Raw genomic sequence first — 23,593 nt, forward strand, 5'->3', positions numbered from 1 at the left:
GGAATGGCCTAGGAATACCAGGATACACAAATAGGGTCCTGAAGTCTTCTGATTTTTCCTTCAGGTAAAGAGTGCAGTGGTACTACATACAAGGCTGTGAAATAGTCTTGAGGATACAATAATGAAAAAGAAGCATTTCTTTTTATATAGCTTATAGGTGAGTGGTGGGAATTGATGTTCTACTGGGTGTTACAGAAGAAGAGTGACAGGTGATGGATTAGGATAAGATTCCAATAGGGGGTGATACCTCAACAAATCTTTAAGGATGAGTAGACGTTAGCCTTATAAATTGGGAGAAGGGAAGGGGGGAAGATATTCCAAGAGTAATGCACAGTTCAGACAAAAGCTTGTTGGAAAGAAACAACAGGCTGTGTGCCAGCAACTATACCAGTTTGGTGTACCTAGAACACGAAATTCATGATATGTAGGGAGAGATGAGGCTGGGTAAGGAGGGCAGGCCAGAGCATGAACAATCATATATGATATGTTTTAAGCAGTTTTGATTTATAATGTCAGTTTTCACCTCCCAAACTTGAGTTATACAAACTTCTTTAAAAAAATTACAGAGTATATTCAAATAGGGTGTTTGAATCTCAATTAAACATTTATTTCAGAAACTAAAATTCTATTTTAAGAAAATAAATTTAGGATTATCATTAGAAATGAGAATTTTGGTCATTCTAACAGGTGAAATAATTTTTTAATAATAAAAATGTAACTTTCAGGCATCTGAAAACAGCTATCTGGGGTCTGCAGATCTCAATTTGAAGAACATTATGTATAGTTGATAGGCAACCGCTGGATAGTTTGTAGTTTAATTAGATGTATATTTAACTTTTAAAAAACATGATAGATTAGCTTCACATTCAAAATAAAGAAAAAATACAAAATATATAAAAAGTTCAAAATATATGCAGTGAAAAGTTTTAATCTCACACCTGTCCCCTATCTGTCCAGTTCCCACTTCCTCCTACTCCCACCATTATAACCATTTTAATTTCGTTTTCTGTGTGCCTTTCTGAAGTTTTCTTACCCACACATAAGCAAAAGGAAATTTGATGTCTAATTTTTACACATTTTGTACTATATGAATTGGTGTTCAGTTACCTACCTTGTTTTTTTCGCTTAATATATATCAATTTATATATTGAATATCTTTTTATATCAGTGTAGAGATAAGTTCCTTGTTTTTGTTAACAGCTGTGTAGTATTCCATTGTGTTGTTGTATCCCTAATTAGTGGACTTCAGGTTCTTAGCAATCCTTTGCTATTATGGTAACTGACTTCATATATATATATATATGTATATAAATATATATAAAACATATATATATAAAACATGGATTCACGTGTGTAAGCATATATCATGTGTGAAAGCATATTTCTAACATAAATTACCAGAAGTAGAATTGCATTTGTAATTTTGGTAGGCATTTCCAAATTGCCATCCATAAAGCTTGTTTCAGTATACATTTATACTAGTAATATATGAGTGCCACTTTACATAGGTCACAAACACAGTGTATGTGTAAGCTTTTGCTGTGTTAACAACCCCGTTCTCTCCGTGGCTTACTTTTTTGCTTCTTGTGTAAACATATGTGGGCTCTGGTTTGGCTGTGGGTCAGATGCATGTTGGCTTGATTGGACATGGCTGGGGTCCATTTGTCTCCAATTCTTTTCTTCTAGGACCCAAGTTGGTGGACTAACCCCTACTTGGTATATGCTGGTTTCACAGTGGAAAACAAGAATAAGAGAAGGTGGCTGAGCCAAATCAAACATTAACATACTGCATTGACTAAAGCAAGTACTATGTCTGAGATAAAGTCAATAGGTGTAGGAAGTAAACTCTATCTGCAGGGAAGTATTGCAAAGAAGAAAACAAATTATGAAATGAATGATATAGTCTAATACAATGTTCCTATAAGTTTTTATATTTTACCAAGCTGATAGTTTATTTAAAAAATTGTCATATTGTAGTTGAAAATTGCATTTTTCATTATAATGGAGGATGTTGAGCATCTTTCATCTATTTAAGGACACTTTCTATTTCCTTTTCTTTGAACAATTTATATTGCTTGCTTATTTTACTATTGACTTGTTGATCTTTTTCTCATTGATTTCAAAGAGCTCTTTATAGATCATGGAGGGGGTAGCCCTTTCCTTAGATATCGTCATTGTTGTCTTTTTATTTCTATAGATGCCTTTTGTCACTTTCAAGTTTTTGGTGTTTATATAGCTGGATTTATAAATCTTTTGTTTTATGGCTTGTGGATTTTGATCCATTGTTAGTAAGACTCTCTCTTCTTTAAGATTATATTTCAGTTCACTCATGTTCCCTTCTAATAGTTTATGATTTTATTCTTTATGTTTAGATATTTGAGCATATAGGGCATTTTGTTGAATGCCACCTATAGTATTAACTAACAGTGTATACTAAATTCTCTCTATGTGTTTAGGTTTTTTCTCTATATTCTTTTTATTCCATTGTATTTTCAATTCATTCAATACTGTATTGTTTTATTCATTGAGATTCTATATTATGTTTTAATTTGTAGTAAATTAAGCCCTCATTCTTTTTCTTTTGCAAAATTTGTCTGATTATTCTTGTTTAATTTTATATAAATTTTGAATTTATTTAGTGCTTTAAATATGATAGCATTTTAATTTTGAACTCATTACATTTATACATTAAATTAGGAAGAATTGATATTTTTATGACATTGATGCTACCTATTGAGGAACTTGGTATGTCTTTTCATATTGTATTAAAGCTTTCTTTAAATAGGTCTTGTATGTGAATGAGTTCATCATAGATATTTTGTCTATGTTACCAATGCTAATGGGGTCTTTTCCTCATTATCTCTAATGACTAGGTGTTATCATATATATGAAAGATATTGATTTCTACATATTACTTTTGTTCCCCACAGTAATTCTAAATTCTCACAGGGCTTCTGGGGGTCTTAAATTGATTCTTTAATATATATTTTACTAAGTATAACAAATTAATTCTAAATTCTCAAAGTTTAGAAGTTGGTCATCTCAGTTTCATATCTTTTTTTTTTTTACTTAAAATCCCCACATAATTTTGTTTATAAAATAACACTTTTATCATTTTATTGTATATTTTAGATAGGCTTTCTTATAGAAACCTAGCGTCAATTCCTAATGAAATAGACACTAGGTTTGTAATCAAAAAACTTTGGTTCAAATTGTTTTTCTGCCTCTTACAAGCTGTGAAATCAGAAGCTAGTTAATTTTTGTCCTTGTATTTTTATTTAGATTTGTTAAAAATTAAATTAATCTGTGTGAAAATTATTGATTTCTAGTTATAAGAACTTGATAATTGTTTATGAAGCAGACTAGGATGTCCATATACTAAACTAGGTCATAATTCCATGAAAAAAGTTTATTTTTGCATTTCTACCTTTTATGAGAGTACTCTGCCCGGAAAAGATGGTCAGAAAAAAAACCATTAAGTGTATTGATTCTTTCCTTTTTTCTCAGTATGCCTCATAAAATTCAGGGCACACACTCAGTATAAGAACAATGCTTATTAAGTTGATTTGTTTACTAAGATTAAGAAAAATGGCCCAGTTATGAAAACTGAGTAAATCTGAAGTTGGGTTTCTGTACCAGGAAGAGTAATGATGACCTTAGATATATGTTTTTATTTTTTTAAGATGTGTTTAGGATACTGGTATATTTTACAAATGCTTGTAGTTTTCTAGTCTACACTTTGACTCTATGCAAGATTTAAAAATAAATATTTCTGATTATAGACCCATGATTTATTTAGAGGTATTAACAGTTAGGTGTTTTTCAAATAGTAATATACCATTTGATACCCAAGCAGTTCTTCAGCATCAGGGCAAATTACAAACACTAATTTATCTTTTTTCTTATTTATGCAAATATGCAGTTTATACATTAAGATTTTAATATATAGATGATTTAAAATACAGGTATAAATTTAAGATTCTATAAATGCTTGTTGAGTAATTGAATGATTACATTCATTTGGTAATGCCTATATTATATTTTCATCCTGTGCGTAGTCCTGAATTATTTTCTAAATTGTGGCAGTAAGTCATTTTATTAACAACAGCATGAAAAAAGCAAGTTGTCTATATGGAAGCAGCTCTTCAGAGTGTCCACACAATGCATGATAACATCTAGGTTTTCTTGAACACAGTTTGCCTGTCAGGATTTCTAACATTACAACTTTTTAGTTTGCTTTTGAACTTGTCATTTGATATTTTGAAATTTTTGATAGAGACAACAACCCTTGTATCCCTACACCAATCACAGTTCCATCACACATGTGAGGTATTTACTGTAGTAAGAGACTAAACTGCTTTTAATTATTTGACTGAATTAAGTAATGCTAATAAATATAATTGTACTTGGAGAAACTAAAATCTCAGGCATGAAATTTTTTCAGAATTACAAAGAGATGAACTTAGTCATAAAATTAGTTTTGAAAACATCATTTTTTGGGGGACCAATTAAGTTATCCTGGTCATTTTAATTTAAATGAACTTATATAAATTAACTTTAATTAGTAACAGTTTATTTTCCTCACTGTCTTATATTGCTGTATGAATGTAGAATTATGCCATAGTTTAGAAGGCCAAAATAAACTGTCAGCTACAAGTAATAGTCTTAAAACTGTAAAGAAGGACTTAGGAAGGCAAGAAATTTTATTTTTGAAATGATAAATTGATTTATCAAAGAAGAAATTATAGAAACAGAAGTTTGTAATTGAAAGGGACCTTAGAAATCACATTCTCTGAGACATTAAAGACTTAGGCAATGGCCGGGCATGGTGGCTCATGCCTGTAATTCATCCCAGCACTTTGGGAGGCCGAGCTGGGCAGATCACCTGAGGTCAGGAGTTCGAGATCAGCCTGGCCAACATGGAGACAAACATTATCTGGGTGTGGTGGCATGTGTTTGTAATCCAAGCTACTCAGGAGGCTGAGGCAGGAGAATCACTTGAACCCAGGAGGTGGAGGTTGCAGTGAGCTGAGGTCATACCACTGCACTCCAGCCTGGGTGACAAAGTGAGACTCTGCCCCCCTCCCCTTAAAAAAAAAGACTTAGGCAAGACCGTTGCATTAATAAGGAAGGAGTAATAGAGGCTCCCTTAGTGCAGCAGTCCCCAACCATTTTAGCCTCAGGGACCAGTTTCATGAAAGACAATTTTTCCATGGGGGTGGGAGAGGTTAGGTGAGGTGGGAGTATGGCATTGAGATTAAATGGTTCCACCTCAGATCATCAGGCATTAGATTCTCAAGATTGAAACCTAGATCCCTCACATGCACAGTTCACAATAAGTTTTGCATTCCTATGATAATCTAATGCTGCCTCTGATCTGACAGGAGGCAGAGCTCAGGTGATAATGCCCACTGCTCACCTCCTGCTGTGGTTCATAACAGGACATGGACCTGTACTGGCCTTGGGGGTTGGGGATCCCTGCCTTAGAGCACAGGTTTCCTAACTTTCAGCTTAGCCATAATTTCTTTCACTATACTGTGCTAGATACAAGTAGACTGAACATTGTTAATAGGCAACATTCTCATTTACTATGAATAAGATTTGTCATTCACTTAGTATACAAGCAAAGGAGAATATGGAGAATAGACAAAGGTAGTCAACTGAAAAATGAAGGAAATTTTTCAAACATTTTCATACTTACCTCAGGTTTAACTCTCATTTCTCCTCTGATTAGTTAATAAATGAAATGTATACATTCACGGTGGGAAAACCTCTCTGAATGTTGTGTACTAAAATATTTTATAGACATTACCTAACAAGAATGTTACCTAACAAAGCTACATTGTAGCAAAATAATGGAGCCACTTTTCACTTTGCTGCTACCTCTAGGTAAAATGTCTTGCAGGATGTTCCCCGAATTACTTTCCAGGTTGAAAAATTACAATGCAGAAAGTTTGAAGTCCAAGAGCACTTTTATTTGTATGATCCCATTTGAATGGTTTTTCTTCTTATGGGTTATATGGATTTTTTTTTTTACTCAAAGGAAACCTTCCAATTTTTACCACGAGGGTGATTGAGTTACATCATTTTCATCTTCATAAGTGAACGAACCATTAGACATCATCATGTATCACAAGGAGAGTTGATAGTGTAGAGGGTAAAAAAATAAATTGAAAAGCATAAATTGAGTAGGTCTTATTTTCCTAATTGACAACCTTTGCCTGAAATAATTGATTCTTTCTATAAGACAGAAATTCCGTTGCAAAGGAGTTGCATGGGGACCAGAAAATTGGCCCCTGGGTTTTACCTGAGATTGTAAAACTTGTAAACGTATTAGGCAAGGAAACCTATTTTAGAAATAATTCTTAAAAATAGAGCCAAATTACGTGAAGAGTAGTACTAGTTCTGGTGATTGTTATCACTACAAATGAGATAAGAATACTATTCTTCTCTGTTTTAATTGTGTGAATGAACTATCTTTTATGTTATTTGTGAAAGTGGGACAGTCATTGCTCATCCGAACTTTGTCCAAAATTTGGGCATTTGGTTACCATAGAGACATACTTATGAAGCACTTTCCTGTATACTCTATACTTAATTGCCATTATGCTATATTTGAGATGAACTAAAATTCATTGCCTTTAAAAACTATGCAGGAAATATGGCATATTAATAATTTTGATGTTCTCCAGCCCTGCACTTACTAGTTTTGGGACTTCCTCATTCGTAATTGGGATAAGTCTACATATCGCATTTAGTTGTTTTGACTATTAAATGAGATAATGTCTTTTATTATGTATCATATAGATAGAAATTCCTCATAAAATAAAAGCTTTTATTTAAAATTATTTCAAGTTATTCTGAATAAGAAGATAAATCATAAGATCAAACAGTGAAAGCAGTTACTGGAAATGACATCATTTCTTTGAGAGAAGTATGAAACTAGAGTTTCTAAGGTGAAGGTGTTTCTGAAGAACACTGTTTCTTCAAATATGCAATCTGAGAACAATTCATCTGTGTATTCTAACCAACTGACAATAGAAAGAGTATGAAATTAGAAAAACCTTGAATTTGTAGGCTATTGTGTACCAGTTCCTTGGCATACATGTATTATGGGGGACTGAATTTTAGGTCTTTAAAAAAGAAGATAGGCTATAGAATGTCTAAGGTATTTTTTGAGGAGGTCCACTATTACAAGACACTAGTCTAAGAGTTTTAAGCTACATGTGATAGGTCAATAGTGAGCTCACCAGGCATCTGGTGAATGACTCACAGATGTACATTGGTTGGAAGTTTCTTTCTTTCTTTCTTTCTTTCTTTCTTTTTTTTTTTTGAAAGAGGAAGTGTCCTCTTTTTAATTTTAATTTTTTGTGACAAAGTAAATAACAGCGCAGGCAAAAGGCATTTTCTTAATGCCCATTGTGTCACCTTAAGGCAACAAAATGTTAGTATTGTCTGACACTGATATGCTTTAAATACATTGTGATTATAATATTAAGAGTTTTATTTCTCAAAATAAGTTTTCCAAATTCTATGAGATGTGAAAACTAGCATGATGGTAGGAATTCATATCAAATATGGAAGTGTAATTTGCACCTATGACCACATATTATTTCAGATATTAAAATAGAAGATATTTAATGATTCTGACCTAAAATAGAGGAATGAAAATATATCCTTTTAAAATGAGGACAAAAGTAGTAGAAATGCATGCTGGAAACTATACCTGAAAAGGGGTTAAATTTGAAAATAACTTGTTTGTGATTTTAAAAGTTCTTGATAGTCTCTTTGAGAATTTTCCAGCAGTGTTCTCTAGCATATCTTATATTCCTTAGCCTGTGTCAATCCCCTTTTTATATCTGCAATGGAAACAACATGAGCTCAAAAGCATACTTTTTCATGTTCATTCCATTTTCCATTATACTGATGCGGCAGTGTCAAAAAGACTCATTCAGTGTAAAACTTTTATTGGGTTACTGTTGTACTTTGGTCATCTCTGAAAATATATTTTATTTGTGTATCTGTGCTTGTAGATCATACTTATTTACCATTTTATGTATTATTCAGTTCTTAGCACTATGTTTTGTTCATTTGCTTTTTTATTTTTGTTTTAACTTTTCTCACTACATCTGCCTCAGAAGGCTTGAATACTCAAAAATTGATTTGAAATTTGGTTTTATATACATATATATAATTAGAATTGTTATAACTTTTTAAAATTCTTTTATTAAAGCCATAGCACTTAACATATTGGTAAGCATTTAATAGATGTTAAGTGAATGCAAAAGTATGTCTCAACCCAGATGTATTTTGAAACCTTAACAAACATCACATTGCGGTATTAGTTGTGATGTAAAGAATATCTATAGTCAATTGAATATCTTAAGCTTTTCTGATAATTGAAAAAGAATTTGGGTTTAATAGATGTGCTAGTCATGAACACATATTTAATATTTAAACATTTTAATGTTTAATGCAAAATTTAAAACATTCAATTAACAGTATTTTAATATTAAACATTGTATTGATTGGATCATTTTGATCATTTAATGAAATAACCCAAGGCAAAATTTAACCAAAACATTTTGGAACAGTCTTTCCTTTTGCTGATATTCTAAAGTCTGACAGAAATGCTAATTTTCAATATAGGATTCAAATGAAAGAAAACTTTTATGGCTTAGAGAGGTACATTTTAAAATATTTATTCAATGAAACCATCATATACAGTATTAGCTTAATGACAGCTTTTATAAATTTTATTTTTTATAACAATTACCTAAAAGCCTTTCAGGTCACTTAAAGTATGAGTACCATCTTGGGATTTTCATCTAACTATAAATTCTGGAGGATCAGTTTATTCTGCATTATGGTGTCATAAGTGAAATAGATAGAAGTGGCTTCAAGTAACAAATGGGCTACTAACCAGTTGAATGACTTTAAATTCTGTTTGCCCGAGTTAAACAGTGGGAAAATTAGGGAAATACATACCTACCCCTTTCTACTTTGTGTAAGATCCATGAGCTAATTTATGTGAAAAAAATTCCTTATGATCTTAGAGTTCCATTAGTTCAAATTATCATTATTAGGATGATCATTATTTGGCAAATTTTCTGTCTAGTTCCTCATCTATTTCAACTCCTTCAGCATAGATGATTGTGCAAGAAATAATTTGTTTTTCGAATGGCTACAGTAATGTTTGCAGAATATATTGAAGTCAAAAAACTAACTTTCAAACCATTTAACATTCTCTTCTATATTCTTTGTGTTTATTTGGCATATGTACAGATGTATACATATATTAAGTGCCAATAAAATCAAAATCAAATATAAGGAAGATTCTAATATGAGTATCTTTTCTTTATACTATAGTTGGCCTCAAACACTCATACTCTTTCTTACCTGCTCTGGTGACCTTCTAGATTAGAGTTTCAAAGAAACAACCAGAGGTAGTAGCTGTAGCAAGACAGCAGCTGGGACCATACGGATCTCAGCATCCTGCCTTATGGCCATTATCTTTGTTTCTATCTTTATGCTGCCACTATGTCTCCTTGTGCTCTCTCTGCGTCCTCTCCTCCCGCCTCCTTCTCTTCCTGACTCCACTCCCATGGCTCCCTGTAACTCACCCATCCTCCTTCTTCACTTTTTTTCTCTACTGATATAAGATAAGCAAGATTTCTCCTAGTTAGGAAAAAAATTTTAAACATTTTTAAAAGTGTATATAGCTATGCAGCTACTATACCCTAATTCTCATAACCACCATTAACAAATGAAGAAAAATATAATTTTTGTATACATTATCAATTAGAGCATATTAGATTGTAGGTCCCTTAAGGGCTGAAAAAATAGAGATTTAAAATAAATGCAACAATTTTTTCATTTTTCTGTGTGGGAGTAGGTTGTTGCTGTAACAAAAAATAATTTGAGACTAACAAGAAAGAATAGTGAGTAATATTCTTCCCCCCTTCCCCAACTGCTGAAAGTGAAAATCATGTCAGCATCAAGTCATTTTTGCCACATCCCTTATTAACAGCTTTTTCAGGGTGGGTCATAGTTCTATGTTTTGTTAGTGTCTTAACTCCATAGTGACATGCTTAAATCTTATTCCACATTGATTTTGTAGTGTGTGTGTATATATATATTTTTAGAACATCTCCTGATGATAGAATTAAATATTGAGTTATTATCAACTTGTCCAAAAATTTATAAGCTTTGAATGAAGAATAAATTTACTAATATAAGTTCATAATTGATTTTTTTCTCTTTGGAATATGTGTATGATGTATCATTGTGAATGTCTGAAAAAGTAAACTTACTGTCTGCCTGTCTCCAGAAAAAAAAGTGGGACCTAATCAAACTGCCGTGGGGTCAACCCTTGTGGTTTTAAAGGCCCTTAATGTTGTCCAGCTGCAAAATAAAAGGAATTGGGAGGGGAAGTTAGAAGGAGTGGAGGGGGTTGGGGGGGAGGAATGTGTGGAAAAGAACAGGGAGTCTGGCTTTTATTTTTTTTTTAAGTGAGTTCAGTGCCAGCCTGGACATTGGCTGTACAGACTATTGAGCCATTGTCTGCTCCATTTCCAGAATAGCCCCCAGTTAATCACTTCGGCTTTGAAGGGAATTTCCTCGTGGAATTCTCCACAGAAAATCTAATCAACTGACCTGCCCTCTCAACAATGGAAGGCTTTTTTTTCCTCTCTTTCCCTTATTGGGGCGGGCTCTGTAATGTAGCCTTTTGTGCAGAACGAACCCTCCCAGTAGGAGTGGAGAGCGTGTGTGAGTGTGTGTGTGTGTGTGTGTGCATGCGTGTGTGAAGAATGCACACTATCTCCTGTTGGTAAGTGTGTGCTTACTCCCTGACCAGATGCTGCGGTGCACGGGGCAGCCACCATCTCTGCATGCATGTCTGTGTAAGTGTCTCTCTGTGTGTGTGTATGTGCCTCTGTCATTTCGTGTCAAAGGTACATTACCTGATTACCTTTCTCGCCTGCCAGATTTTTATCTAGATAATTGGAACTGCTATGGAGGCTGTGCCTTGCCAGCCAGCTTAGAATCTGTAAAGCCATAGTTTGTCCACCTTGTTATCTGTGGCTGCCTGGGCAGAGGAAATTAAAGAGATCCACAGCCAGGGGAGCGCTTCCTACTCCTGACCTCCCCAGCGATCCCAAACAGGACAGTTTGTTAGTACCGTCTTTTTGTTTTTATGTTTTGATTTCGTTTTGGGTTTTTGTTCACTCGTGTATGTTATTTTGGCATGTGGATACCTATTCCCCTCCACATCGCACATCGTGTTTTATGGAGTTTAGAGCTGAGGAAACTTTGGTCGGGTTGCCAGGACGTTCGCACCACTTTGCGGAAAGCACGAGCTAACAGTGAGACCGACAGAGTGAGTGACAAGTTGTTTACAGGTTTCCTTGAAGGGGCCTCTGCTATATTTCAATCTGTCAAAGTTGCTTTTCTTCCCTCAGAACAATGCCTGATTGTTGTGTGTGTGTGAGTGTGTGTGTGTGTGTGCGTGTATTTCCGTGTGTGAACGGAGAGAGCCTAGAAAAGGGTGAGAAGGAATAACAATTCTTTGTGTAAAAATGCTATTACTAACATTTAAATTTTTTGCTTAATTAGTTAATAAATGCAGTTTAATCGAGCTTCTGTTATATAGACTAGGTTTTTAATCAGCAGCAAATACGTTTTACAAAATCATACTGTTCTGCGTGTGTGTGTGTGTGTGTGTGAGTTTTATGATTTAGAAGACAGAGCATGGGAGACGTGTTAAATGAGTTGACTTCTCACATTCAGTGATGTCTAGAAGAGAGAATTAAAAGGAAAGGACAGGCACCCTGAGGTTGTCTAGAGCCTTGCAGCCGGAGCGTGTGGCTCCGCGGAAGGGGGAGCAGCCAGACTCCGCTGCTGGAAGTGCACTACCCCTTTAAGAGACTGGTCAAGGAGTCCTAGGAGAGAGAGAGGAGGGGAAGGAGGGGGGGAGAAAGAGAGAGAGAGAGAGACAGAGGGAGAGAGGGAGAGAGAGAGAGAGAGAGAGAGAGAGAGAGGGAGGGAGGGAGGGGGGGAAGAGAGAGAGAGAAAATCAATTGGTTTAGAAGGTTTGGACTCACTTGACAGGTTCAGTTGGAGACGATCATAGGTGGCTGCTGTGACAAAGGGAAATTGTGCTTTTCCAGCATGCTTACTGACCCTGATTTACCTCAGGAGTTTGAAAGGTGAGTACAGTTTTTTCCCCCTAATATATTGAAGTACAACTCTCCCATTTTACAGTAGTCTCTGAATCATTGGAAGATGCTCCCCCAAAACGTGTTTGTTAGAGAAGCCTTTAGCTAGGGATTCTGCAATCTTGTTAGCTGATTTTTTGTTGTGATTGCCCGGACCAAACTGAACTGATTTGCAAAGTCTCCGAGATTTCTGCTAATGTTTTTTAGGTTGCGTCCTATAACAGCAAATTAAATGAACCTTAAGCATCTCTCTCTCTCTCCCCAACTCGCTGCTTCTCTCTTTCTCATTCACTCTCTTACTTTCTTCCTTCATTGATTGTTTTCTCCCCACCTTTTAAAAACGCTTTTGTGCAGAATGTTACCATTTTCAGCATCTCTGTCTCATGTAATTTCTAGGGTGACAGAAGGTTTTAGTGGTGCTTTAAACGGAGGCTATAAGTTCCTATTTGATCCTTCCGTAAAACTTTGGAAGCTGCTCAGTAAAGCACATGACCTTTTGTTGATATAAGAGAGCGTTTTTTCCCCCCAAAGAAAAAGTAACATCATCGCTATATTAGATTACTCCCTAAGTGTCAAAAATAGGGGCGAAAAGGGGATAAATGGAGCTGTTCCCTTTCTAAGTTTTAGTGGCCACTTTTTGTGTTAGCTGTCTTGACTGAATTTTAATTTACTGTATTTTCCCCTTTTGCTATGATGGGAATAGTGTATTTGTAATTAAGTTGTTCCTATTTAGAGAAATATCTGCAGCATCCTTTTATTTGATGTTGTTGCAAGTAAAGCAGGGCTTTGAAAGAATTTTAGCCCTCTTAATGTTCCTATAAGTACACATTGCAATTTTTAAATTTGAGTTCTTATCCGAGCATAAGTTCATTTTTTTGAACTATAAATAGAATTTTGTTTGCCATTAAAAAGAATTCAAACTTTGTATTCTGTATGGTGAATTAAAAAAAAAAGCTAAAAAAAGCCAGGATGCATGATACCCAGGCTTTTTTTCATTTTCATGAAAGCTACCTTCTGTATAAACATTTGTTGTATCTGACTATGCAATGCAAGCTAGGTGCTAGACCAGCTGGTTAAAAATATGCTAAGTCAAGCTGTTCATCGCTCAAACGACTGAATTTGATATGAAAAGACGAAAAAAGAAAGGACAAAGATTAAAACATTCTAGAAGTGAAGCAATGGAAGAGAAAAAGAGTATTGAGGATAAAGTAACGCTTGAATGTGGTCACATATTAGAAAAGCCAGTATCAAATCAGGGAAGAAAGTAAAATAGCCAACACATATACTTCGGTGCTGTCATCTTTCTTTGATTTCTTCTGTGTTTTTTTTTTTTAATAATTAAAGTGCATCTTTACTAGATAATTCCAGCGAATGTTTGAGTTTTCTTAACAGTTTTGAATTAAAATTTTCACTTCTATATATTAACTCTTTAATTAGTGAGCTTTTATTTGCAAATATAGCCTTATATCATAGGTAGATGTTGAAGTTATTCATAGTGGAACATACTGTACATTACCTAATGTAGCGATTTGCTAATTTAACACAGTTAAGTTTTCTAGAATGCACAGAGTAGCACTTAAATGATAATATTCTTTAATTCTAATTATACTTTTTGCAAATACAACTCTGAGACTGATTTGTAAGCCTGTTAACAGATTGTACTTATAAAAAGGTAGTTACATATTAACAGGCTGTAGCCTATTTCTCTATATAGGCAAGCTTCCTGCTGTGAACTTTATTTGTATTTTTTTTTCAATTATCTCTTTTTAAACTAAACTTTTCCCTTTCCTATTCTGATGCTCAAATCTGTTAACATCTTTTTTCCTCCTGGTGGGAATTTCATTTTTTTTTTTCACCCAGAGGCGTGCTTTTCTAACTAGCTAATTAAATAAGCAAGTGATAATCAATAGGGTTGTTAGTATGACTATCATATTTAGAAATATTAGTAGCTAAAATAATTCTGAAAAATGTCACACAATTTAACGTTCCTTAATAATTTCCCCTGTGGTTGTAATTGGTAATACATACAAAGATCTCAGCAAATCATTACTATTTGTTTACATTGAATTTGTACGGGTGAGTGTCTCTATAGGCACCCATGCATGATACAGTGTATCATGTAGACACAATATTGAATATTTATATTCTCCAAAGGAGGTATTTATGATGTAACTAAACTATCAAATATAATTAGATTTTTTGCCTTTTCAACTATTTGCAACTTTCATTGAATAAATAGGTCATTTCTATTGACTGCTAATTTTTATTCTATTGGGTCACTTGCTATAGATGAATTTCCCACTTAAACTTAGAAATCTAAAAGAAGACTTCTAAATTTCTTTGTGAAATAGAGAACTTTGATCTAGAGGACATAATAAATTGCTTAGGGTTCATGTACTGTAAAAGTTTTATGTGATCATTTTTACTAATTTCATTGGTAGAGTCTTGTCCATCTTTTATTCTTCCCAGCCTGTAGACTATTTGAACTTTAAGGAATATTCAGAACTTAAATATCAGGATCAAAATTTGGATTTAGATTTGTATATGTCTATATTATCATCCCTAGAAATGAACATGGTCAGTACTTTCAGACTAATAAGCAGTTGTTAAATAGTTAAGAAGTAGTAACAATTTCATTGTCTGTTAAAAATATGCAGGAGGTAGTGCAAATAGAGCAGTGATTCCAAAAGGTAAAGAACTTGAAATATTTTTATTTTCAAGCATTCTTGTGATAAACTGATTATGATTACTGAAAAACACAACTCCAAGGTGGGAAGCAAATGGGTGTATATATTCTAAAAAATTATTTGTAAGGAAAGTCTTCTACATTTTACCGTTTAAAGGAAACATAGCTGGCAACATGGTCTAAATGTGAGTAATAGCATCATTAGAATGAACGCCCGAAGTCTCCCCACATTTTTAAAAGAAGTCAATAAATTTATATATTTAACTGAAAGTAGATAATGAAAAATTGTGACATAAGGTTTTCCTTTGAGAATGTCACCTACTTTTTGATATTTCAAGGATGAAAAGAAAATATTTGCCTTAAATGTCAATATTAGTTTGTTCATGATAAGTAAAAATGTCCATTTTTGATAGTTTCTCAATATTCTATTTCTTTCCTTTTAATTTTATCTGTCCTCTTTGGTTGTAACATAATAGTTTTGTGTCTAAGCTACTCGTTACAGTTTCTAATTGCTTTATGTTAGAAACTTAAATAGCAAGTGTAAGACGATTGCTTAAGAAGACAGTTCTGATAATGTCTAGAAAGGAGAAAAAAAGTTGGGATTGAAAGTAGTGAGGTTATGCAAATTAGGTTGTTAGTATCACCTATTTGATTGCTTCTCCCAAATTGGTGCAGACAACAGACAGCAGATTTTCTACACGTTGAAAGGAACACTACAATAGTAAAACCTTCTGCAATAAAAATTAACTTATTTACTTCACATTTCCATCAAATTTATTTCTGGTCATGCTGACTAAATAATTTTTTTCTTATTAGGACACTTTTCAGTGTTTTTCTGAAGAAAGAAATATATATCAGGTGCTGTTACAAACTAATTCGTAAAATTCCCATGAAAAGCTACTGCTAGACATTTGCAGAAAACTACTCTCTGACATTAGTGGTATTTTAGTTACCTAAAGTTTGACCATAGTCATGAAATATTTATGACACAGATATATTTTGCTTAATTAAAAACTTTAACAACAACAAAAAAAAATCCGTTGTGCTCATGAATGATAAGTACATTCAGGTTAGCAGGCACACTATAGGTGTGAATCACAGAAAAGTTATCTGTTCACATTCTGTCACCTAATGGCAACTGTGAACCTGTAAGTTTGATTTTACATTTTCAGGATGTTCTCATAGGCTTTGATAATTTTATTTATATTTTATTTACTACTACATTGTAGAGGAGACAATGTCTACAACTGAATATAGATTTTAATTACCATGTCAATAATTTGCAAGCTAACTGAGCTAAGACATTGGTTTGGAATGCAGCTTGCATGAGGCAGTTCATAAACCACATTTCTATCACTCTCATGCTGGAATACTGTCCTGAAGACTTGGCAGGAGACCTGACTGATTACCAGGAACAATTAAGGGTTAAATGTCAGGTGACATTGTGTACTGCTCAGTTTTTAGCAGGTTTGATAGACACAGAAATGTGCAAATATTATGATTACTTTACATATTGGTGTGTCCTTATCTTATGTTTCTCAAATATAATAAGCACATGTTAAAGTATTTACCTGTTCTTAGGGAGTTTTTGACAAAAATCTTGTATACGCATCATACATGAGAGACAAATAATAAGACCTGTTCTGATTCTTTAGCACATTAGTCCTCCACAGAGTTGGAAACTATTTCATATGGATTACACTCCTAATACATTTAGAAAGCAAAATTACATTCATGGGTAAAGGTTGATTTTTATTGTCTGTTTTCTCTCCACTGTCAATTCTTCAGCAACCTAATGAGTATATTGTATAATGCAGATGTGCATTATGTAGGCTGAATACCTCCCTTTTTATAGATTAGTTAAATAAGTATAACTGATGAGTTTTGTTTTCTTTCATAATTTGTTATTCCTTTATAATTTCAACAGCCTGGGAAAGAAACTAACCTAAGTTTTTCTCTTGTACTAACTCACGTATAGTTCCAATATGCCAGATCTCTGATTCAGATGATGGCAGTAAGATAAAAAGATTTTCAAAGGTTTAACCAAACCATGAAATATCTCCTTCCTAATGAAAAATTTTCTTGAACAAGAAATGGACAAAAACATAACAAAGTCTTCCTTCCTTCATTCATTATCTCCTTCCTTCTCTTTCATTGATTGATAGCATCATCATTTGTATTAAATGTGAAATTTGATTGCTATGTAGATAAACAGGATCAAGTGATATTGCTAGAGTGAGAAAATATTTAAATTTGACATGCTTTAGGAGAATGCCACATATTCCTTCATTATGATCAGGAACTGATAGTGGTTTAGGAGAAGACCTTTTTATTCTTTCTGACCTCTGTGTTTTCTCCTGCAGTTTGGAAGCTGTTCTTTCTTTCTTTTAGTGTTGTCTATTCTTTTCTTTACTTACTAATTGAGAGTTCACACATCTTCTCTGGAGATATTGTGGCGTATGGTTTTGCTTGTCCAATAGGGGGGTGTTGCATTTCTCCACATTCAGTATCCTTTTCCCTTGGATCCTGAGAGTAAAACCTCAGCAGTACTCCCTCCCTTTGCCAGCCTGAGGAGTCAGAGACTCAAAGTTGTTCCCAGCTCTTGCGCCTTCATTGTAGAGCTGCATTCTGCTCAGTGGGCTGCCGAGAAGGACCAGACCGAAACGAGATTTAGAAGAATTCTGGTGAGAACTGTTTATAGGGATATGGTATTTTAAAAGAATGTAGTAAACAAACAGAATTGTGGCATAAACAAAGATAATTAGCATAAACAATGTCGTTTTAGGACAGGTGGTTTAAAAAAACAAACAAAACAAAAAACCCAAATATGAACCCAATTTGAATGCTGCCAGTTTGGAACCACTGAACCTTAATCTGTACTTCATGAGAATTACCCAGGTTTGTTGATAAACTTGTTAACATGCGTTTTTTGTTTCTTTTGTATCATTTTCCGGTCATTATGCCCTTTTGTCACCCAGCTTGAAAGTAATTAATCTATTACAAGGTAGTTTAAGGAGTTTTTGCCCATAAAACATGACAGAAGGAAAATTTAAAACAAAAGCTTGTAGATGTTCATAGACATTTGAAATCAGTGTCAAACCTTAAATCAATTCAAACCTGAACTCGGCTCATTGTATTTCAAACCTCTCTTTTATCTAAGTAACATTTTAGTCACTTGGCTCTCTAGTGTTAATACATTTACTTTTGTGTTGCCTTAAAATTCAGAGATTTGTTTTGCTGTGGCTAAATCAGCATTTTTGTAGTATGTGTTTCTTTCTAAGTGTTGCTTATTTCTTATTATTTTTCTCTGTAACTTAGTGAAGGTGGTACAGCAGCGTATAAATGTATCTGATGATCATGCAATATGAGGATGCTGGTTATTATGAACCACATTATCTAAACCTACTATGCCGTCGTGATGAATTTTTATCTGGAGACATTTAGGTTTATTACTAAATGACGTTTTTTCTTAATGCCTTGTACTGAAATGTTTTGACTTAAATGAAATGTGGAGTGTGGTGAACAGAAAGCTGTTTATTTTTCTTGCATTAAGGATCAAAGTTCTTTATTGAAGTTAAAGAGATTTTTTTTTTCTCTTCACTTTCTCATGGACAATGGGGACCTGGAATTCAAAGTGGGTATCTCTGATATTCTGTGGCCCTTCTCTTTGCTGAAATGAAAGCATTTGTGAATGAGTTTTGGTTTCTTGGAGTTATAAAATGTGTGTAAACTAGTAAACCATGTCTCATTCATGTGCTATGGAGATTTCTCGTACTTCAGGGACAAAAATAATTTGGCTACTAACGAATTAGGGCTACCTGCCAGTGCCAACACATAGTGTAGGTAAGAGGAACACTATAAAGAAAAGCTGCTGGCAGCAAATCCGTTGAAACTTTCATATGTAACAGCGTTTCTATTTCTGCTCTTCACATCTTTGAAAGAAAGTGTGTTTTAGAAAAGAAAATGTTAAAAAACAGAAGATATGATCTTTCTTAAAAATGTATGTGTAGCTCCACTTTAATATTTCTCATTGTGGAGATGCATGGGGTTTCATTATGTCCTATGCACTCTTGGTTCCCCTACCTTTCCCAATCAATTCTGTCACATTGAAACCTAAGGATCAGATGCATTGAGAGTAAGTGTAATAGAGAAGAAATGAAATTCACTGCATAGAGCCAAAAAAAAAAAAGCCTCAGAGCCTTATATGATTTTGATATTGGCAGTTTAAGGGAGTTAGATCAATTGGGACACTGAGCAGCAATTTTATAAAGGATGTGTCCTCTCATTCAGGGCTTCAGGAACATTTTCAAGAAAAGAAGGGAAAGAGTTAACCTGTGTTGCCTGTTGTTAATTTCTTAGTGTAGGAGTAAAACAAGAGGTAGACCCAAATCATGTTTTCTTGTCATATTTTTAATCAAAATTTATTTCAGAATGTTGTCAGTGTTTACATTAGTACTGAGTTTGACTTTTGTTTTTGTTTTTGTTTTTATATTAAGTACAATTGAAATACCAGGGAGATAGGTTGTTTGAACACTGGTTGTGAAACTTTTACATAAGATCTTTCACGTATCATTTTAAGCTATTTTATATTTATCTAATAAAAGATCATCCTAATGAAAAAGAAATACGACACTGAAAATGAGAAATATTCCTTAACCTAGGAGAACACAAGATAAAAAAGTGATACTTTATTATACTATTAATTTTTCAGTCACAGTTAATTAGGTTGCTTGACAAAGTTCTAAAACACTCTTATTCTAATTGCAAAGTTAAAGTATTATTTGTTTGCCTACAATTCTTCCTTTGGTTATTTGCCCTGGGCCAGTGTTTGTTGGGCAATGGTTTTCAAAGTCCAAAGACTTTTTTTGCACTGCTCTCCTGAGGTCCCTTTGTCATTTTTTTTTTTTATTAGCTAGTGAGTTTCATAATATGTTTGAAAAGAGGTTGCAGGGGGATGTCACATATAATTCAGGTAAATATTTCCTTCCTTTTTTCTTATCTGTACTCTAAGAGGTCTATGTTGGAGATTCGTTAGGATAAGGTATAGTATTCATATTATTTAGTGTAGAACGGAATTAACTGGTGCTCAAACTATTCAGTTTAGTATGCATTCACTAATTCAACTTTGATCTTGAGTGATAACTGAATATAAAATATCAGATTCAGATTCTTTGTCATCTATAATACAGCATTATCTATTATTATATTTTATGTAATATACAAAGTACCAATAGTCAGGCAGAACACCTAGGAATGGTAAAAGAAAGATAACTATGAAAGCTATTCCTGAGAGTAGAACTTTTGTTTTCCTCCAGTCCTAAATATAACTACAATTTGGGAAATAGAGGAAAAGGTATTATTTTTAGGACCCTAAGGATTATGATATATAAATATTTATAGTACAATTATTTCTAAAAATGTTAGCATTACTTGAAAAATAATATGGATCTAATTTGACCTATAAACAGTTTAAGAACACTTCGTGCTTTAAAAGCATTCTTCTAGAGAAATAAAAGCATATCCAAAAGATCCTGATAGCAATTTAAAGAATCAAAGTGATGGGGCAACATATTTGGACTTTTATAAGTAAATTAAAAGATAATTGGAAGTCACTAACAGGTATGTGAAGGATTATTTTAGGGAATATAATAGTTATACGTGTGTGCACATGCAAAAGTTAGAAAGCCAGGAGAAACTTTTTCATTTATAGGGCAGTTGATCTCTTGAATGAATCCTGCCAAATTCTAATGAAGCTCCAGTTTTGGCAAAAAATCTTGAAAGGAAGAAACATTTCATAGAAATACAAACAAGGTTCATTCCCGTCTTCTTGTTTGCAGCTCAGAATCCTGTGGCATGTGCTACAGGAACATATAATAGTATTCCAGCTTGAAAAAATTGAAGGTGGTATTGTGGTGCATATTTAATGGGAAATTTGAACCGAAGACGTTGGGTGAATCAAGGTATGCTTGAGTAACATTTGGGGATATTTGAGGTTTTAGGTTGAGATAATACGAAAGTTGAGGGTTCAGGGTCTAAAGCGTACCTATCAAATGAATGAGTTTATGTGTGTGTGTGTGTGTGTGTGTGTGTGTGTGTGTGTGTGTAATACTTATCTCCTCTGTAAATAAAATAATTTCCTCTTCTAGGTTAAGATTTATGTTTGCCAGTATCTTCACTGATTCTTTTGGAAATGTAACATAGTACAAAGCGCTATTAGCTAGATGTTAAGATCTCAAGTTCTAGTTCTTCTTTAAAAACTGAGACCTCTTTGACTCTTAAGAGTATGCATCTGTAAAATTAGAAGATGGGATGGATAATTTCTAAAGTCAGTTAACTCTAAAATTTCATTACTTTGAACTACATTTGCAGTGTCCCTAGCTCCTAACTCTACTGGTCAGAATTCTTGCATTTATGTAGCTATTTGGAGATTATCTCTATAGCCAGCCTTTACATATAGAAGCACTTCAGTTTACCTGTCAATTAGGTATCATTACACAGGAACAAGCAGCCATAGTGTATCTTAGGAGTTTTTAATCTAAATACCATGTATAATTCTTATTTAGGATTAGGTGCCCAACTTTGCTCTGAGCTATTTGAAGTGTTTCAAAAGATAAGATTCACATTCTATGATCCTGAAACTCTCAGGCATCAGATCACTATTCTGAACAATTATAAATATTGTAAAAGATAAATTATATATGGTTAAATGAACAAGACACTATGGGGAAATATGAAAAGCATACGAGTGGCACTTTAGGTCAGGGACCTAAAAGTCTGTTTATAAGGATAAAAGAAAAGAAAAAATATGAAGAATCCGCAGGAGAGCATGAGTACAGCACAGGGGCTATGGACAGTATATGTCTTTATATGAATAATTAAAACATTGGGCTGGAAAGTAGCAAGATCAACTAAGATTACAAACATGTAGTCCAAAGAAAAATTTTGAGTGTTTCTCAAAATAAATAACTATTAGCATTACCAGGCCAGCCAATTTGATATGCATTATACTGTAGTTGCTAGTTGGCAATTTCAAGAAAAGAAATGTTAAACTCTACAAAGCAAGGGAGTAGAGCAAAAAGCAATGAAGTATGCATTTAAAAAGCTGTATCGAGAGAACAAGCTTCATATATTGTTAATATATTTGGCAGGTCGCATGCTGTTTTTTTAATGCAGTGTTGGAAAAACAGTGTAGTTATACCATCAGGAATATACATATCTAAGGTCCTTCCGCATTATCTCTACTTAGAAAATATGTCTGTGGTATCATGAAATCTTCGTACAAATTAGTTTATATTTAAAATATAGATTCATGTATTTGAGATAACAGGAATTTGCTATGTTAAAATTAATTTTTTTTACAGAATAATTATGATGTAGATTTTTTTATTTGATTCCTGCCGCTTTTAATTTAGGCACAAAGAATGGGTATTATTCTCTTGTTCTCCTTCTATAGATATAAATGTTGAAAAAAGAAAGAAAGAAAATAACCTCACTGAACCAGCACTACATTTAGAACTAGGACCAAAGAGAAATGTGCAAATATCCTACTGTTAAAGCAGAAAGAAAATCTGGAAATCATCCAGTTGGGCAACTTACTGCTAATATATTTTATAATCCAGCATTTAGCTATATACAAAGTTGGCATATGTTCCTACAGTTTCTAAATCAAGAATTAGAACTTTGTGATGTATAAGTCACTTGCATCGTTTGGGTTTCAGCCATGCATCTATGAATGGACTTAAAAATAAGTCTAAAATTATTTATCCCCCAATGCAAATGAGCCAGCTTAAGCTTATAAAAAATCATAAAAATATTTGGATATGTCTGAATGCAAGCTACTGCATTCAGATTTTTAAAACTAGGTTTAATTTTTGGCAAATGTAAAATGATCAGCACTTTAATAAAAATGATTTTTTGTTTAATAACATACTAGTCAGATATCTGCAAATTATTTCAGCATATAAAATAATACATGTAAGAAACTGGTTTACTTATATTTTAGTTTTGTAGTTAATATAATTGTTTTAAATGTACTTATGATTATTGATCCCAGGTAACGTGTACTTAAATAGCAGCAATGCAACTGTAGTTTCCTCTAACTGCTTAGTGCTAATAATTAAATATTCCAAAAACACATCTCTTGTCATTTTATATATAGGACATCTGATGCACTAATAGTTATTTTTGCAAGTATCAGTATATTAAGTATTTGAGTAATGAATTTGCTGATTTAACATATTCCTAAGCTTTAAGATGCACAAATTAAAGTTCACTTATTTTTGCATAATCACGAAAATGAATCATTTCATAGAATAAATGACTGAACAACAGAAAACAGTGATTTTTCTGTTAATCTAAGAAGTCACACACATACTATTGCTTTTTAAAGTATTCTTTGTACAAACATTTTGAAAACTAGAAAACATTAAATAACTTGACACAATTATGTGTACTAATCTAGCACATTATAGATTTTCATAGTAAAAGCAACATAAGAGGTTTTGCATTAGCTACATATTCTTTGGACTGTAGGTTAAGCTTGAAGAAATACATAGATTTCTTTTTATGTGGAGCTCTATAACAAGCAAACCAAATCACCTAAGAAACAGAACCCTTATTTTTGATAAAAAATTGTTTTCACTGATATAATCTGTTGAAAGCCAGAAGCCATCCAAAGTGCTGATACCAA

The 23,593-nt window shown here is 33.4% G+C and overlaps 1 protein-coding gene across 6 annotated transcripts in view; it reads left to right on the forward strand.

The window, feature by feature from the left end:
- SOX5 (SRY-box transcription factor 5) overlaps nucleotides 1-23,593 on the forward strand; it is a 1,026,842-nt gene that overhangs the window by 600,510 nt on the left and 402,739 nt on the right. Inside the window, exon 1 of one of the 6 annotated variants that reach the window (XM_004052866.5) lies at nucleotides 12,076-12,209. The exons of 4 other annotated variants lie outside the window; for them this stretch is intronic. In XM_004052866.5, coding sequence (XP_004052914.1) covers nucleotides 12,172-12,209 — 38 coding nt within the window. In that variant the 5' untranslated portion in view covers nucleotides 12,076-12,171. Of the gene's footprint in view, nucleotides 1-12,075; nucleotides 12,210-23,593 lie in introns of those variants that run through there. One more of the 6 variants, XM_055358041.2, reaches the window with a different exon arrangement.

The sequence above is a fragment of the Gorilla gorilla genome, chromosome 10 (genome assembly GCF_029281585.2).
Source record: "Gorilla gorilla gorilla isolate KB3781 chromosome 10, NHGRI_mGorGor1-v2.1_pri, whole genome shotgun sequence".
In the NCBI taxonomy this organism is placed as follows: domain Eukaryota; kingdom Metazoa; phylum Chordata; class Mammalia; order Primates; family Hominidae; genus Gorilla; species Gorilla gorilla.